Raw genomic sequence first — 17,978 nt, forward strand, 5'->3', positions numbered from 1 at the left:
TTTGGTGATTTCCTTCTTAATCTCGTCTATGTCCCATCTATCCTTCGGCATAAGGTTGTTTAGCTTCCATGTTTTTGTATGGGTATGCAGGTTCCTGTTGTTATTGAGTTCAACTTTTATTCCATGATGGTCTGAGAAGATGCAAGGAATAATTTCTATTTTTTGTTAATTTGCTGAGGTTAGATTTGTGGCCTAGGATGTGGTCGATTTTGGAGTATGTTCCATGGGCTGATAAGAAGAACATGTATTTGGTTTTGTTGGGATGAAATGTTCTGTAGATGTCTGTTAAATTCAGATGTTGAATCGTTGAGTTTAAATCTAAGATTTCTTTGCTTAGCTTCTTTTTGGAGGATCTATCCAGCACTGCTAAAGGGGTGTTAAAATCTCCCACTACTATGGAACTGGAGTAAATCAAGTTGCTCACGTCTGTTAGAGTTTCTCTTATAAATTGAGGTGCGTTGTGGTTTGGTGCATAAATATTAATAATAGAGATCTTATCATATTGAGTATTACCTATAACAAATATGAAGTTTCCATCCTTATCCTTATTTATTTTGGTTGGTTTAAAGCCTATTGTGTCTGCGATCAGGATTGCAACGCCTGCTTTTTCCTGCTTTCCATTTGCCTGTAATATAGATGACCATCCCTTCACCTTGAGTCTATATTTGTCTTTTAGTGTAAGATGCGATTCTTGTATGCAGCAGATATCTGGCTTGAGTTTTTGTATCCAGTCAGCCAACCTGTGTCTCTTTGGAGGACAGTTTAAACCATTCACATTAATTGAGAATAGTGATAAGCCTTTCAAGAGTCCAGTGGACATTTTTAATCCTTTTGCAACTGTTGAAGTTGGAATTTGATCAAAATTTTCTGGGTGGGTTTACTTTTGTGGTGGAGGATTACACTGGTCTTTATGGAGGATAGGTCTGAGAATATCCTGGAGAGCTGGTTTAGTTATGGCAAATTTCTTCAACATGTGAATGTCATTGAAGTATTTAATTTTTCTGTCATAAATGAAACTCAGTTTAGCTGGGTTTAGGATCCTGGGTTGAAAGTTATTTTGTTTTAGGAGATTAAAAGTGGGTGACTATCCTCTTCTAGCTTGAAAGGTTTCAGCAGGGAGATCTGCAGTTATTCTAATATTCTTCCCTTTTTAGGTAATGGTTTTCTTTCGTCTGGCTGCTTTCAGAATTTTCTCCTTTATTTTAACTTTAGTGAAATTGATTATGATGTGTTTGGGTGATGTCTTATTCAGGTTGAGTCGTTCTGGAGTTCTGAAACTATCTGCTATCTGAATTTCAGAATCTCTTGGCATGTCTGGGAAGTTGTCCTTCATAATCTCACGGAGAAGAGACTCTGTGCCTTCTTAAGCCACTTGGTCACTTTCGGGGATCCCTATAAGACGAACATTGGTTTTCTTCGAATTATCCCAGAGCTCTCTGAGAGAGTGATGTGTTTTTGCCCTCCATTTCTCTTCCTCTTTGAGAGTTTGAGAGTGTTCGAAAGCTTTGTCTTCAATGTCAGAAATCCTTTCTTCTGCTTGCTCCATTCTGTTACTGAGGGATTCTACTGTGTTTCTCAGATCTTTGAGGGCTGCAACTTCTTGTCTCAATGTGTCAAAATCTTTGGTCATTTGGTCTTTGAATTTGTTGAATTCTTGAGATATCTTTTGGGTTACTGCTTGGAGTTCTAATTCAATCTTATTTGCTATCCAGATTCTGAATTTGATTTCTGACATCTCAACTATTTGTTTGTGCATGGGATGTTGTGGTGTGTCTGCCCCATTGATCCTTGGGGGAGTTGATCTACTCTGATTATTCATATTGCCAGAGTTTTTCTGTTGATTTTGCCTCATGATTGTTTTTCACCATTGCCTCTGGCCGTCCTCAGAGTTGGGGAGGTGTCTCTCCAAGATTAGACTCCAGCGGAATCACTCTATTGTTGCTTGATCTTTGTAGGTAGTGACCCTGTGTAGTTCCTCTTGGGCTGCTTCAGCTAGGGAGTTCTGGTTGTGGAAGCAATGCTGGCGTGTGACACACCCAGATCCAGCAACAGGGTGGGAGGTGGCGCACATGGTTCTGGGAGTGCCTGGCACCCAGTGACTTTGGCACAGAGAGCCCAAGGGTCTAGCAGTCTCTAGCCAGGAGAAGGGCTCTGCACAGAGGCAGGGAGGGCTCCAGAGGGCACGCAGCTACCAGAGTCCCTGGGCAGACAAGTGGGCAAGTTTGGAGGCTGGGAGGACACAAGAGGGAGGATGCAGGGTTGCATGGTTCCTGCAGTTCCTGGTCAGGGCATGGGGAGGCCCAGTTGGTGCGGGGTCGTGGCACAGATCTTATGGACGTCCAGGCATCACCAAGCCCAGGAGTTTGAGGTTGCTATGGGCTGTGACGTCACAGCACTCTACCCAGGGCAACAGCCCTAGCCTCCATTGTGCCAAAACCGTCTCACTCTGCCCCTAAGGCAGCTCTGTCCCACCTTTAGGCTGCTGAGTCACTAGGTTATTAGGTCCCACACAATCTTTGCTCTGGGACCCTAAGGGCGGACCTTGCCGGGGCAGTTCTCTCACACAATGGCTCCTTGCAGCCCAGCTCAGTGGCTCTGTCTGGGGCCCCAGACAATGCTCAAAGTTCTCTGCACTCCTGCTCAAGCTCTCCCCAAGGCAATTCAATTGAGTGCCAAGTCCAGAAACACTGAAAGAGTTCACAGGTAAGGCCTTTCCGGTTGCAGTCTCACTGCTGCTTGTACTTACGGTTGCCGGCATGATTAGGTCGATCGAACACATGCAACCACTTGCCAGTTTCCCACTGTTTTTGTCCTCCTCTTGGGGTCCAGAAGTCCCTTGCTGACTCCCTGTATCCTCAAAGGGATGATTATAGGCAGATCCCACCAGTCAGAGATGTCTGGAGTCTTATCTCCCCAGACTCACCGTGCCCAGTTGCAGGGAAGCTGTTACTCGGCCTGATTTTTTTGATATCCCCTACTAATTTCCTGTTTCAATTTCATTGATCTCTGCTATGCTTTTGTTGTTTTTTAGACCCAGTCTCACTATGTCACCCTCGATAGAGGGCCATGGCATCACAGCTCATAGAAACCTCAAACTCTTGGGCTTAAGTGATTCTCTTGCCTCAGCCTCCCAAGCAGCTGTGACTACAGGTGCCACCACAATGCCCAGGTATTTTTAGTGATGTAGTCTCACTCTGGCTCAGGCTGGCCTTGAACCTGTGAGCTCAGGCAATCCACCCATCTTGGCCTAATCACTGACTTCTTATGCTTTATTAGGTCCAAGATGACAGAATTTCTAGGACTCATGTAAAATCCAATTATGGCACTGGATATTTCTTTTGTTTTTTTTTTTTCGAGACTGAGCCTCAAGCTGTCGCCCTAAGCTGAGTGCTGTGGCATCACACCTCACAGCAACCACCAACTCCTGGGCTCAAGTGAGTCTCCTGCCTCCACCTCCCAAGTAGCTGTGACTACAGGCACCCACCACAGCGCCTGGCTATTTTTTGTTTGCAGCTGTCATTGTTGTTTGGTGGGCTCGGGCTGGATTCCAACCCACCAGCTCAGGTGTACGTGGCTGGCGCCACAGCCACTTGAGCCACAGGCGCCGAGCCGGCACTGGATATTTCTGAGTGAAATGACTCCTGGTAGGATCACAATTGCTTTGCCACTTATGATATGTCCTTGAAAGAAATCCATTGTGGTTTATAAGTTCAGAAAGCTCTGTGATAGAGCCACGATTTTATATTCCCGGACATTTTCCCTGATGTCACCCAAATACTACATTTTCTTCAAGTCCAAATTTTTTGACTACTGAATAAGTTTCTATTAAGGCTGGTTGTTGGAGGACAGACTTAACTGGGCATGGACAGTAGACTTTCATGACTGAGCACAGGGAGGAAGGCTGGTTGGGTGTTTGGAGCCCATGCTGCCCTTTGTGCTGAGAACTTCCACACCAGTGAGTGTCTTCACCTGTGAGGAATGTGGTGGGGTAGTAATTTTTCAAACTAAATTAATATGTGCTCTTTAAACAAATTTAAACAATATAAAAGAACACAGAGTAAAATGTGAACCTACCCATGGGAAAGTTCACACTCGATCTTTGAGGACAAATACAAGCCCACATATGTTATTTTTTAAAAAAATATTAATGTGATCACACTTCTAGAGATGTCTCTGCAGTTTGCTTTTGCTCACTTGATGTATCTCAAAGAGCCTCCTTTGTCAGCATCTGTAGAGTTGTCTCTGTCTTTACATCAGCTCATGCTTCTCCACAACATGGATGAACTGTAAGCTACCTGATGCCCACTTAGGCTGGTTCTAACTTTTTTCCTACTACAACAATGTTGTAGTGAGTGTCTCATGCATATATCTTTTTTTTTTTTTTTGAGACAGAGTGTCATGCTGTCACCTTGGGTAGGGTGTTGTGGCATCATAGCTCACCCAAACCTCAAACTCCTAGACTCCAGTGATCCTCCTGCCTCTGCCTCCTGAGTAGCTGCGACTACAAAAGCCCACCACACTGCTTGGCTAGTTTGCTCATCAAGTGAGCAAAAAATTTTTTTAATTTTGAGGAATATTCCTCTTTATTCTGACGTGTAGTACTCTTACATGGTACTATATTAATCCCTCATCTGTCTAGATAGTAAAAGGCTTTTATTCCTGTCTCCTTTTCTTTTATCCTTCTTTATAGCATCTAAAGATTTCTCTTTGAGTTGTAGGTTCTGTCTCATATCAAAAGGTATTTTTTTTTTTTTTGAGACAGAGTCTCACTATGTCACCCTCAGTAGAGTGCTATGGCATCACAGCTCACAGCAACCTCAAACTCTTGGGCTTAACTGATTCTCTTGCCTCAGCTGCCCAAGTAGCTGAGACTATAGGCGCCTGCCACAATGCTGGGCTGCAAAAGGTATTTTTTTGAGTCGACATTATTAACAAGGGTTATTAGGTGGACATTTGGAGAGTGGATTTTTATAGTTTATTGAACTTTTTGGCTGAGAAGTTTTACACACTTTATCAAATAACTAAGAATCTACAGAGGAGGAGGAAGGATGCCTTCTTTACCCAGGGCACGCTCACCGTCTGGTGCTGCAATGGACTTCCTCTGTGTGCCCTCCATTAGCCCCTGTTTTACAGAGGAGAAAGTGGGCAACTTGTCCAAAGTCTCACAACTGGGGTGTGGGAACCCTTGGGTGAGAAGACAGCTGGAATTTTGTCCTCAGCCTGCCTGACTCAACCCTGCTCCTTCCTGTGCCCCCTCACTGCTCCTGCTTCCCTGCATGGGCAGCCTGAGTTCAGTGTATTTTCAGTGTCAGAGACAGATTACTACAAAGTGGAACATTTTGTATTTGAATCAATTTTCTTCTTCCACATTATTCAAAGCCAAAAATATGAGTAATTATAGAGGACCTAATGCTTAGGATGAGGTGGATCTTTTATTTCTAGGCTTGGATTTGGAACACAGCCATGGGAGGAGGAGGACACAGCAGGCGGGGTTTAGATCTTTCACAGCAAACACTGTCAAGCAGCAGGACCTTATAAGGACACTCATCTTTGTGGAAACATGGGGAGGACTGGCCTCGGCCGCAGTTTTGTTTGCTTTCCTGATATTTGTGACCTACACATAGTCCCAGGTGGGGAGGGCAAGGCTGGCTTTTACAACCCCTCTGAGTCTGTTTTGTTTGTTTTTTGGTTTCCTATCTCTTTCAGAACATGCTTCTAGAACTTTCATCTATTATGAAAAAATAATGCACCAGGAGCATTGGGCATCTACAGGAGGAGCGTTCTATCTTTGTCAGCTCAAATAGCAAGAAGAACCTGGGGACCCGCAGTCTCTGCAGGAACACCTGCCAGGTTACGAGTCATGACGCTCCCAACCCCAGCTCACCACTGCAGGAGGCCCTTCCCTGTGGAGCTGGGGTCAGTCTTGACCGCACACCCCCCCACCCCCCAACACACTACCTGAGGCAGGTCTGATGCTCACACAGGGGGGACAGTGCGCCACCACAGACAATCCAGGGAAAGGGCTGGTGCCCCGAGGAGGCTGGGATATAGCTCCTCTTCCCCAGCCCTAGCAGCCTGGGGTGGCATTTTGCTGAGAGAGAGTGGCCCAGCTGGGCAGTGGTGGCAATAGCAGAAGTTGGCCCCTTGAATGTGGGGCTAGAGCCGGCTTGGAGCTTTGCACTCTGATTGGGCTCAAACCTGCTTCTTGTCTATAAAGAAATTATACGAGATACTTTTCCATTCTCTTCCTCTCATCAGTTCACTTCTTGGGGATGAACTCAGTTGGATTTTTAGTTGATAAACACCATGGAAACCAAATACTGATCATACACTGGCTGATATGCACATGGGGTGGTTCATCGGCAGCAGTGATCCTGTGATTGTGGCCTGACAGGTGATTCCTGAGGAGGAGCCAGCACCTCCTTCCCCTCCTGCCTCCCAGCATCCTGAGCCAAGCCAGAGAGGGACATCAGAAAGCCCACAGTGGCTGGGCGCAGTGGCTCACGTCTGTGATCCCAGCACTTGGGGAGGCTGAGGACTATCATTGCTGCCACAAAAGCAAATGTCGGGGTTGAAGGGGCAGGTTTTCCTACAGAAAATTTGGGGATTTTGACCCACCTGTTTCTTCCAGAATGGATTGAATAACTTCCTCAGGTGATCTGCCTCTTGCACCTAAAATGTGCTGACGGGGTTTCTTCATAACACACTGGCAGGCCTGTTCCAGGCTCTCTGGGAAGCTCTATGGGACTCAGGAGGTGCCTGTGGAGACCAGCCCTGAGGAGCAGGACTGGAGGAGGGCTGACGCCTCTTGCTCCATGCTCGGGCATTCCCTCCCCCAAGGAGGGAATGCCCAAGCCCCCATGAGGGCTCCAGTCTAGAGCTATTCATGGCCCCTGTGAGGATGGCCATTCAGTATCGCATTTCCCCTTTACATCAAACTCTGATAAAACCATCACATACACTTATCTGTGCAGTCATATGCCAAGAACCACATTTTGGTTGATGATGGACCGCATATATGACAGTGGTTCCATAAGAGTCTAACACCTGTTCTATCTTTAGATATGCTAATACTTGGCCAGGCACAGTGGCTCATACCTATGATCCCAGCACTCTGAGAGGCCAAGGAGGGTAGATTCCATGAGCTCAGGAGTTCGAGACCAGCCTGAGCCAGAGTGAGACCTTGTCTCTACTAAAAAACAGAAAAACTGCCCAGGCGTGGTGGGCACCTATAGTCCCAGTTACTTGGGAGGCTTAGGTGGGAGGATCACTTGAGCCCAGGAGTTTGAGGTTGCTGTGAGCTGAGACACTATGGCACTCTACCTGGGGTGACAGAGTGAGATTCTGTAAAAAAAAAAAAAAAAAATAGGTCCACTAATACTTACCACTGTGTTGCAATTTCTTCACAGCATTCAGTACAATAATGTGCTGTACAGGTTTGCAGCCCAGGAGAAATGGGCAACACCATGGAGCCCAGGGGTGCTGCAGTAACACCGTCTAGGTTTCACACCCTGTGATGTCTGCACGAGCACACAAGCGCCTCAGACACATTTCTCAGAGTGTGTCCTTGGCAGTAAGTGGGCACAGTCACAATTCCAAACGCCTTTCCCTGCATCTTGGTGTTGGTTTAATGCCTTTTTCTCCATTTGATTTCATTTAAGTTTAAAAAAAATCAAACCTTTTATTATATTTTGATATAATTGTGGATCACGGGTAGTTGCAAGAAATACGTCTCAGCCGTCACTTGTGGTGCTGTGCATAGCAAGGGCGTGTCGGCCAAACCAAGACACTGGGCTCAGTGCCCTTCCTCCACTCTCACAGCCCTACGGATGTTTTAAATTCAGAAGTTGGGAACCACATTAGCATCATCGAGTTTTTAAGATTTCTAACCAGGAGAATCAGGTAGTAGGCAAGGGTGCAAACTACAGGGAGAGAAACAGCCTGTGGGGTGAAAAGCTTTCCTGAGGCTTCCTGCTTTGTAATCTGGGGCACAGGGACGGGAGGCAGAGAAATCAGTTTACAATGCATATGATATGTCTTTATTTCATCAACAGAAATGGTGTCTAGACAAAATTCATTTAACACTAGCAATTCAATTGGGTGAAAATTTGTTTTTGCACAATAGTGTATTTACAGTAAGTGAAGTTTAAATTCATTAGTTCATAGCAATGCTTTTTTCCTCCCAAAGGTAAAAATTAGTTACAGAGAATAAGCATCAATAGCCTTTTATCTTTACAATAAAAACCACAAGAGAAATCACAATCACTTAGAAAAAAAATAAGGACAAGCCTAAGAACTAGTATAATAAAATGATGCATTGAGTTAAGTTATATTATTCGCATAGAATCTGTGTAAAAAGTATGTAGAAAAACACCTGATGTAACCTGTTACAGTCGTTGACCAGTTATGAGAGGTACAGAGGGTTATACAGGTAGATATGTGTGAAAACTGTCCGTATTGTTCGACCTGGGGAGGAAGAGAGGAGGGGCTGCAGCCCCTTGCATACACTGAGAAGACCCTGTTTTGAATATGGCCTCTGGAGTCCGTAAGGCAAATATTAGAGGTGCACTTGCATCAGACTGGTTCTGGAACAAATTGTCACAGGCCCTCTTGGCCTCACAAACAAAGGCGGTGCTTGCCTCCGTGGTCCCTGCATCTAACAAGCACTCAAAGCTCCTGAACGCACATGGAATCTTCCTGATTACTCATTAGAAAGTGCTGAGTCTTTGATGTCAGAGTGCAAATGGGCATCCCAGCACTCATGCGTGCAAAAAGCACTATTAGGACTCGAGCGCGGCGGAGGCCCCCTCTGCTTCCAGACATGTTTTGGTAGAAGATTTAGCATCTGTCTTTAGGCAAACCCCGCTCTGTTCAAGTCCCTTTGCTCTTTCCCAGGACATGTGTCTGACTATCCCCACAGGAGCACTCGGCACTGGACTCGAGTCTACCTGAAATTAATGGTCTCTGTGCACTTCTGTTTCCAAGAAGGGCCAGTGTTTTTATCTGAGGTCAATAAACTGGAATGAAAATGGAAGTCCGAACTGTTTATCCATTGCTTGACAGCAAAACGCAGACACTATGTCACAACATTAAATCAAAGCTACGAAAGGTGGCCTCTCCAGCCAAGTGGGAAACCGTCACGAAACGGCAGCATCATTTTCCTCTTTCAATTAAAATGCACTGACATTAATTTGATATAAATATTATCTCCCAGGATGGAGCATAGGAAAATATAAACTTACTTTTCTTTGCAAGTAATGTTTTTGCACCGTCTGTTGAATAACTTATCCTTAATCTGCCACAGTTAAGTCTTTGCTATGTACAAACACTATTTGTGTACAAATAAATTCTATTCTATAACATCAGTCTTTGATGCTTGGGTCATGGGACAGCTCGGGCAGTATTATCAACATACACTTTGAACACAGAATGCCTCCACGCACACACACTTCCCAACTCCAAACAGGGCATTGTTTTGTGGGCTGACTTGCCAGAAATTGAACTTACAACAAAATTCTCAATTTTAGGAAGAAATATGAACTCATGACAGAGTGAACAACTTTATTCTTAAAAAAAAAAATCTTATTCTTCAGTGATTTGAGGACCAAACCTGATTCTCGCTCTCTTCTAGATCTCAGACTCCTGAATTGTAAGCAACAGTGGAGCAATTTGACGTCACTTCCTACTGTAAATGGGGTACAGCATTTGAGAAACCTTGTGGGTGGCTTTTACTCATTTCTAGGACTGTGCTACTCGTAAGATCTAGAGTAGCTTCCTGGGGCAGGCTTTTTTAGTTTCTTAAAAGGCTCGTTGTATTCAAATGTTTATTTCTTTAATAGCAACCATAAAATATTAAAAGTCTGTGGGCTCAGGCCTCTTGACAACAGCCTGAAACTTCACGTGGTGTGTGCACCGGCCAGGCCTCTAACGCAGTCCTGTGGCTGGGCCCAGAAGCCTTTGGAAGGGGCAGTGGCAGGTGGCATACTGATCATTAGGCCTTTTTTTTTTTTAATTTCCATGGAAAAGCAAGGCAAGGATTACATCCAAAATTATAATGCATCTTAAAAGCAGGAAACTTTTAATAAAATTACTGGTACGACATACAAAATAAGGTTTCCTGCTGCACCACCTCTGATGCTCCAGTCATCGTCAGGGAACTCACAAGAGAAGCAGCAGGTGGCCTTGTAATTTTGCCAGGTCTTTTCGTTTTTTTCTTTAAAAAGTTTTTGTAACTGTTTTGTTCTAGAATCAGTATATGATGAAGTTCAATTTTATTCAAGGCAACCCCCAAATAACACAGAGAAACAAACACTTATAGCAAAGTACTCACCTGCCCGAAGTCTGACCAATTTGGACAAAGGGAGGTTGTCTGGAGACACAAGTGGGGCACTAGACTAGGGTGGGTGCTGATCAGCCTCAGGTTACCTGCAACCAGGGACCTCCTCAATAATCCATGGTTGCAGGGTCCTTTATTTTTGTAAGAACACAAACATCACCAAACCGGGCAAACATTATTCCTTGCTATTCACTTGCTTTTCATGTTTATGAAAGACATGGGGCTGACTGCAGGGTCTCAGGGCAGGGAGACAGGTTTCTAAATTCCACTTGAGGTGGTTTGGATTGCTGAGGTCCCCAGCAAGTCCTCCTTTTGAATCAACCCAGAAATAATTCTGACAAGCACATGCTCAGAACAGTAAGAGACACACACGTCCCATGAACAAAACTGCATACAGCTAGTCACTGTTCATGGTGGTTCATGAATGAAATAACATGTTAAAACCCCTAAGAAAGCGAAAGACAGTTTCTAGAGCAGCGTCTTTAACCAGTTCCTATGGCAGGGCTTGGTAGGACGAGGAGGGCCGAGTCAGGGGGGAATAAAGAGACCCCACCCCTCCTGGGTGCCTCAAAGGTGCAGGCTGTGGGACCACAGAAGCCTGGGGACAGGGATCAAATGTGGCCCGTGAGTTGTCACCAAGTAACTCACGCCTGGAAGCTGGCTTGGCCCTGGTTATGATGTGAGTGGAAATAATTTCTTTTTTTAAAAGGAGAGGTCACTTAAAGGCAACAAAGTTAAAAAACAAAATACTGTCCGTGGACGACTCCACCATAGCACACACCTGTGAAGTGTCCCGGGGTTCACACTGAGTTTGAATTCTAGCTGTCACCGTTTCCACAAAGGTAAATGTCATGGTGAAGCACAGAACTGTTCTACTAGGCCGAGAAATTCCAACAACTGTCTCTCACACATGTACACACACACACGGGAAAAAAACAAAAACCCAGAGGCAGGTTTTAAAAGTGGAACCAGTTTAAAAGAAAAGCCTTTTTTTTCATATCCTACTGCATGAACCAACAAATTTCTGGCATTCATACATATTTAAACATTTAGCGCTAATATTTGTACAGAAAAAAGTTAATAATACTAAAACATATGTTACTATGAGTTCACTTTTTGCCTACATCATATACTAATTTCCCCTTTTACATGCAGCTTTAATATTCTCTGAACAATGGCACAATAAAGAAACAAAGTTAACCACCTATTCCCCGCTGCCCACCACCCCATCCCCATATCAAACTGCTCAGGACTCTTCCCCAGCCAGGCTGCAGTGGCCTGTGGGCTGCTCAGGGCTGAGATGGAGGGAGGCCCGGGACCACGGGAGGGAGGGAGCTGATTCCTCCTCCTGGGGGCACACCTTCCTGTAAACGTGCCCAGGGGCCAACATGCCCCAGAGCCAAGGGACGCTGCTCTCTCTGGGTTGCCAGCCAACCAGTTTCGCAGCAAGAGAAGAAAATTATCATCAGGTGAGGGTGCGGTGGGTGTGTGCTTGGGGAAGGGTATAGGGAAGGCTCCTGCTGATGTCCAAAGCCTCAGAATGAAGTCTGACTTCAAACAGGAGAATGGCAGGAGAACCTCCGAATACAACTGAAAGCATTAGGAGAAGGAAGGGAGAAAGAAATGTGTCAGCTTGTGTGCGGGGTGGATCTCAGGCTTGAGTCTGCCTGGCTCTCTCCTCCCAGGGTGCGCTGCACTAACCAGGACATTGCCACCTAGAGGCAGGGCCCTCGGGGCTGCGATTCACATCCCCTTAGGCGACATGTCCTGGGAGGCTGACCCCGGGTAGGAGAGCAGGCCGGCGAGCCATGTCCTTCGGAGGTGAAGGTCCTGCTGTACGACACTTTTAAGAGCAGGCGGAGGCCTGATGAAGTGTCGAGGTGGATGGGACTTACTCCCTGGGTGAGAAAACAGTTCTATCTAGATTTCTAGGAGCATTGCCTGCTGAGTTCTGGTCTGAAAGCATGGATTCCTGCTGTTCTGATGTTCTTTTGAGCGACATGTCCAAACTCTCTCCCCACTTAGGAATCTTAACATCCAGCGTCAAGGCTGAACCCTATCTGCATTTAAAATCGGCTTAGGGAGAGGTGGGGAGGAGGTGAGATAGAAAAATATTCAAGCAGATTTTCTCCACACATCCTAGGATAAATTCATTATTTGGCAAGATTGTTTTTCCTACATAATTATCACCTGAGTGCTTTTTAATTAGCTAAAATGTTTTACTTTTTAACTAAAAGCAAAGAATATACAGTATACTTGAGTTATAGTGAAGTTACAACTTCATTTAGGAAAACAGGTTTGACCCCAACTCAGTGCAAGTGGCAAAGTTGACCATCACTGTACAGTATTTGCAAGGAAAAAAAAACAACCACCCAAACTGGAAAACAAATCCACAATGCTCAGATGACACCATTTGGCGGGGCCAAAACCAAACCAAACAAAAAAGGTCTGAAATAAAACCTTGAAAAAAAAGCTTCCAACGTTGAATTTTGTCCATAAATAAGAACAAGTGAATTGAACTCTGAAGCGAGAAAAATGACCATGTTAACAGTTACCAAACTAGTTCTAGCATCAGAGACAAAAGAGGAGGAATGTTGGAACTTGTTTATAAATGAAAAATGAAGTTTCCAGTTTTAGGATGAGAAAATCGAGGCATGCAGGACTTTTGCATATGGATATATATATATTTTTTATATATATTATATATACTATGTACAGTCTAGCTATAAAACTTTGATGTGTATAGAAGCTGTCTTCAATGAAAAAATTGAACATTCAGAAGAAATTCCTGAGATAGGGTTTGTGACATGGGCCACTGAGAAAAAAAATCCGTGGTTGGGTCCTAGAGGTGGTGTAGTCCATCCCTGTGAAGACTGAATTAAGCCACAGACAGACAGTGTCGTCACCGTCATCTTTCCCTGCCTGAGCAAGGGGTAGCACCATTGTGAAGGTAACTATCTACGACTCCTGCCTGAACAAGGAGGGAATACTCGGGAACAGTATTGCTGCTGAGACCACTGTAGTGTGCACCAAATTCTCTGTTGGTTCTTCAGGACAGCAGATGAGCAGTGCCACGGTCTGGCTGAAGAACGCCTACACAGGAGCGGTGTGAGGACGGGCAGGCAGACCCCCGTCACTAGGTGAAATCTTTCCTGGGCTGCTCGTCAGTTGTGCACTTATCAGTCATTTCCTGGCAGAAGTCCACGGTCACTGTTTGGCTCCTCGGTTCAAGAGGAGGTCCTCTCTCTGAGAAGGCTCCCGGGTCAGTGCCGTCTAGCCTCCTCCCAGAGGTACAATTCTCAGAGGCATTGCTGGGTGCCCAAGGGGGTCCGGGGGGAGCCGTGCCAGGCTCCAAGCAGCAGGGCACACTTTCCCCCACTGCACACTGGGAGGCTGCAAGGTTCTGCTCGACACCCAGGGGTGCAGGATTAATACTGGAGGCTGTGGGGAGGTCCATGGGTCTGAGGACCGGGCAGTACCGATGCAGGGCCTGGATCTGCTCGGGACTCTGGATGTCCCGGCAGACTTCCTGGGAGAGGCAGGAGAAGTTGTCCAGCAGTTCCCCCATGCATGCCTTCAGTTGGTTCCTCTCTGATAGCAGCTTCTCCTTCTCACACACCTGGACAACAGAGCAGAGAGAAGGTTCTGTCAAGCCTGCAGTGGAGGACGCAGGCCTCGCTTCTACCTTCTGCATTAAAATGTAACTCATGAATGACTAGGCCAGGATCTAGAAATGTGAAAGGCACCCGTCCACAGAACCTGGACACACGCTCCTCCCCACCTTCCACTGAGCTGCCCATTCAGATGAGCTGCCAATATCTCCTCCTCCCTCCGAGGCCCAGGCAAGTGACCAGCAAATCACCACCCACCAGAAAACCTCAGGGAGTTAATGTTTTGGTTTTCTAGAAATCCGAGTTTGTAGAGAATTAACCAGGACACTCCCAGTCCCAAATTTTGCGGTTGAAAATCTCCCCTGAATGTAGCAGGCTGCCATTTTTAAAAGGTAAGATGAAGCAATTCCAATGGTGCAACATTCTGAAAAGGCAAAACCATGGGACAATAGGAAGATGAGTGGCTGCCCGGTGCACAGGGTGGGAGGGGTGCTGAGGTTTGGGCAGTGACACTGCTCTATGTGACACCACGCTGGCAGGCCCATGTCATCACACATTTGTTCAAGCCCATAGCATGTCCGACACCAAGAGTGATCCCTGACTCTGGGCTCTGGGTGACAATGAGGCTCATCAATTTCAGCAAACGTGCCACTCAGGCAGGGTCTGACAGTAGGGGTGGCTGTGTGTGGGGTCCCCTGTTCAACTTGCTGTGAACCTAAAACTGCTCCTAAACAAGTGAATTTCTATTTAAAAAATTAAACAAAACATGCTGATCATCATCAATTTCACACGGTTCATCGTAGTAGCAGTAGGCCTGCTGGCAATGGGACTGAACATGAGGGATCTCCCTGGGACAGCTGGGGTGTGCGGTGACCTTGAGCAGTGACTCTCCTTGGATGGGCAAGAGGAGAAGGAAGCTGGAGTCTTAGCCTCTGTTCCCCCTTAAGGCAAATTCTACCTGTGCTCCGTGCCCCATTGGAGACGACTGACTAGGGCTCATCATCAGTATTTGTGTGAGAAGGGGAGAGGAAGGAGGGGAGGGAAGGGGAGGTGAGGGAGAGGAGAGTTGTTACCCCCCCAAGGTACTGGTGTCCTACATGAGAGTCACACTTGCCCATAAGGACGAAGACTGGCAGGCGGCGCGGCACGTCTGTTGGAGAGAACTGTACACAGGGAAAGGCACCTGCTAAAATACTTATAAATTTATCAAGAAAACATGTTTTAAAAAAGAAAAATAAACAGATGTACAAGTGCAGCTTGAGAGAAATACATTATGCAAGGCTGCAGCAGCTGACAGCGGGTGCGTGGGAGACAGAAGTGGGGAGTCTGGGCTGCCCCTGCCAGCACAGTCCCTGCCCCTCAGACCAGGCAAGTGGGCACAGCACCCCTGCTTCAGGGTGATGGGTAAGAAAAAAAAAACACATCTGGGAGGCCTGTGTGGGAAGAGAAATCTTGCCTACGTGGCTGTGTGACTCGGACTGGGACCCCAGGCTCAGCTCAGCCATATCCTCTTGGCCACGGTGCTGGCCTCCCCACCTGTGCATCAGCAGAATTCCCCAGGCCACTTTCTTGGGGGGAGGAAATGAGGTGCCCTGTGGGACATGTCTTGGCTCCCTGCAGGAAGGGCAGGAAGCTCTGAGCACACAGCATGCCATCTAGGGGGCTGGCCGGTGCCAAGGGCCTGTGCTCATCCGCAAGAAATGTCTTGTTTCCCTCTGTGGTTTAAGTTACATTTTCTTGTTCTTGAGACAACATTAAAGAAAAATTTTGAAGAAAGAAAAAATTCATAATACCCATATCTGAATAGCCACAATTCCCTGTAAGGTTCCGAGGCAATCAGCATTTCGCGAGAGCCAACAACGGGCCTGACACTGGGGATTCAGAGATGATTGGGACACTGTCCTCATCCCTGAGGAACCTGCAGTCCAGGCCCAGAGGGCAGGTTGGGCTTCCAAGGGCAGGTGCCCGCCTAACTGGGAACTTGGGAATGGCTTCCTGGAGACGTGATTCAGGATCTGACTCTTAGGGAGAGAGTCCAAGACAGCTGAGGACTGTCCCAGGGAGGTGCAGGCCAGCAGGAGAAGTGCAGGAACTGCGGGCAGCTGGGTGTTATCAGGGGGCGAGTCTTGGAAGGGATGGCGGAGACACTGGAAGAGCAGCTACAGACTGAGTTGTGGAGGCGCAATGTCTGGCCAAGGAGCTCAGGCTCCACGCTGCTGGGAGCCCTTACACAAAGGCAGATTTTCCAGGCTTGCTGGGTCTTAATTGGAAAGAAAAAAAAAGACCATGAAGTCCAAGGCTACCTGGATAACACACACCATTTCCTGTGCTTCTCACACATCTCATCTCTGCTCTTAGGTTCTCAGCAGGATGGTGGCTTTCCATGAAGCAAAGGATGGCTGCAAGTAGTCTGAGGACCCAGACATGGGTCAGGACCACATTACAGGCCTCCCTCACCTTTACCCTAGGACGCAGACATGGCACCTAGAGGTTTTACTGTATTTGGCCAACAGAAACAGTACCTAACTCAGGTAGGTGAGTCTACAAAAACAGTTCAGAAAACTACCGCCCCTGGATGCAGGAACGAAACATCAGCTCTTACTACAGGTGAAATGGAAAACAACTAAGAACTACTTTTATAGAATGTCTGAAGGCTATAAAACATTGTACACATTCACTGCAGATGTAAAGCTATTATTTCTGTCGAGAAAATTGTTTACAAATGAACCCAAACTTCCCTGAAGGGTGGCCCTTCCCTCCATTTCTCCAGCCCTCACGGCTGCAGCTTTTCATCATTCTGGTCACTCTGGGCTGCTGGGCCCCACTCACCAATTTGCGGATCTCACACTCCAGGTTCTGAATGCAGTCCAGCTTCCTCTTGCGGCAGCGCTGGGCCGCGATGCGGTTCTTGCTGCGCCGCCGGACGTCGTGGATGAACTCCAACTGCTCTGAGGTCAGCTTGTGCATTTTAATCATCATCTGAAAATCATTCCTCGGGAGATCTGTGATCTGATCTACAGGAAAAGGAAGTTTGACCTGAAACAAGAATTACAGGAGATGATTATGGCAACTGTATTTTAGTTTTAATTATGGCAGGTTAAACATCAAAAAATGGTTCAAAACCTCCTTTTTAAGATGACCAAGTAATAGGGAAACTACTGAAAAGCAAGGTAGTAACTAATTCTTTCCTGTTCAAGTACAAATAAGATATAATAGTTGGATAATCAAGCAGAATTAAGAACACACAAATGTTATGCTATCATTCCTGAAAAAAAAATTTTTTTTTTTTTTGTGGTTTTTGGCCGGGGCTGGGTTTGAACCCAACCGCCTCTGGCATATGGGACCGGCACCCTACTCCTTGAGCCACAGGCACCGCCCCATTCCTGAAATTTTTGAAGAAGTATAAGGCATGGAAAATATTGAAAAATGTGTCATCTTCCATTGCTATAGCACTTTTACAAGAACTCTATAGTTAGTTGCAAATTACTTTGGTTAGGCCTAGTGGGCGTAGGCTAAGGCAGAAAGGTGGCAGGCCTAGGCTCTGATGGAAAGAATACCAGCTAACTCCTGGCAAATTTCTGGACTGTAAGCTTGCAAAAAAAAAAAACAACAATTGAAATAAGTCTAGTTTCCAAGATAGATGGGAAAGTACTAATTAATTTCTTGCTTCTAGTTCACTCCAAATTTGTTTGGCTAACTCCCTGGGAAACAGACTGGGAGGTACCAACTGTTCCTGGACTGACTTTTAAACAATACCAGGTGGGGAAAGTACTAAAACTAAGATGTATGGAGGGAAAGTACTAAAACTAAGATGTATGGAAGGAAAGTACTAAAACTAAGATGTATGGAGGGAAAGTACTAAAACTAAGATGTATGGAAGGAAAGTACTAAAACTAAGATGTATGGGGAGAAAGTACTGAAACTAAGATGTATAGGGGGAAAATATTAAAACAAAGATGTATGACATATGACTACCTGCAAAATCTTGCTTCTGTACAATGTCTGCTATCCTACCCGGATGCACTGGACAG

The 17,978-nt window shown here is 46.0% G+C and overlaps 1 protein-coding gene across 5 annotated transcripts in view; it reads right to left on the reverse strand.

Moving 5' to 3' along the window:
• Window positions 1–8,019: 8,019 nt before the first annotated feature.
• The window catches only part of BACH2 (BTB domain and CNC homolog 2), a 431,172-nt gene continuing 421,213 nt past the window's right edge, over window positions 8,020–17,978 (reverse strand). For all 5 annotated transcript variants that reach the window (XM_053591945.1, XM_053591947.1, XM_053591946.1 and 2 more), the window contains 2 exons: window positions 16,777–16,983; window positions 8,020–13,955 (listed from right to left, as the gene is read on the reverse strand). In XM_053591945.1, coding sequence (XP_053447920.1) covers window positions 13,473–13,955; window positions 16,777–16,983 — 690 coding nt within the window. In that variant the 3' untranslated portion in view covers window positions 8,020–13,472. The remainder of the gene's footprint in view (window positions 13,956–16,776; window positions 16,984–17,978) is intronic.

The sequence above is a fragment of the Nycticebus coucang genome, chromosome 5, assembly GCF_027406575.1.
Source record: "Nycticebus coucang isolate mNycCou1 chromosome 5, mNycCou1.pri, whole genome shotgun sequence".
Lineage (NCBI taxonomy): Eukaryota > Metazoa > Chordata > Mammalia > Primates > Lorisidae > Nycticebus > Nycticebus coucang.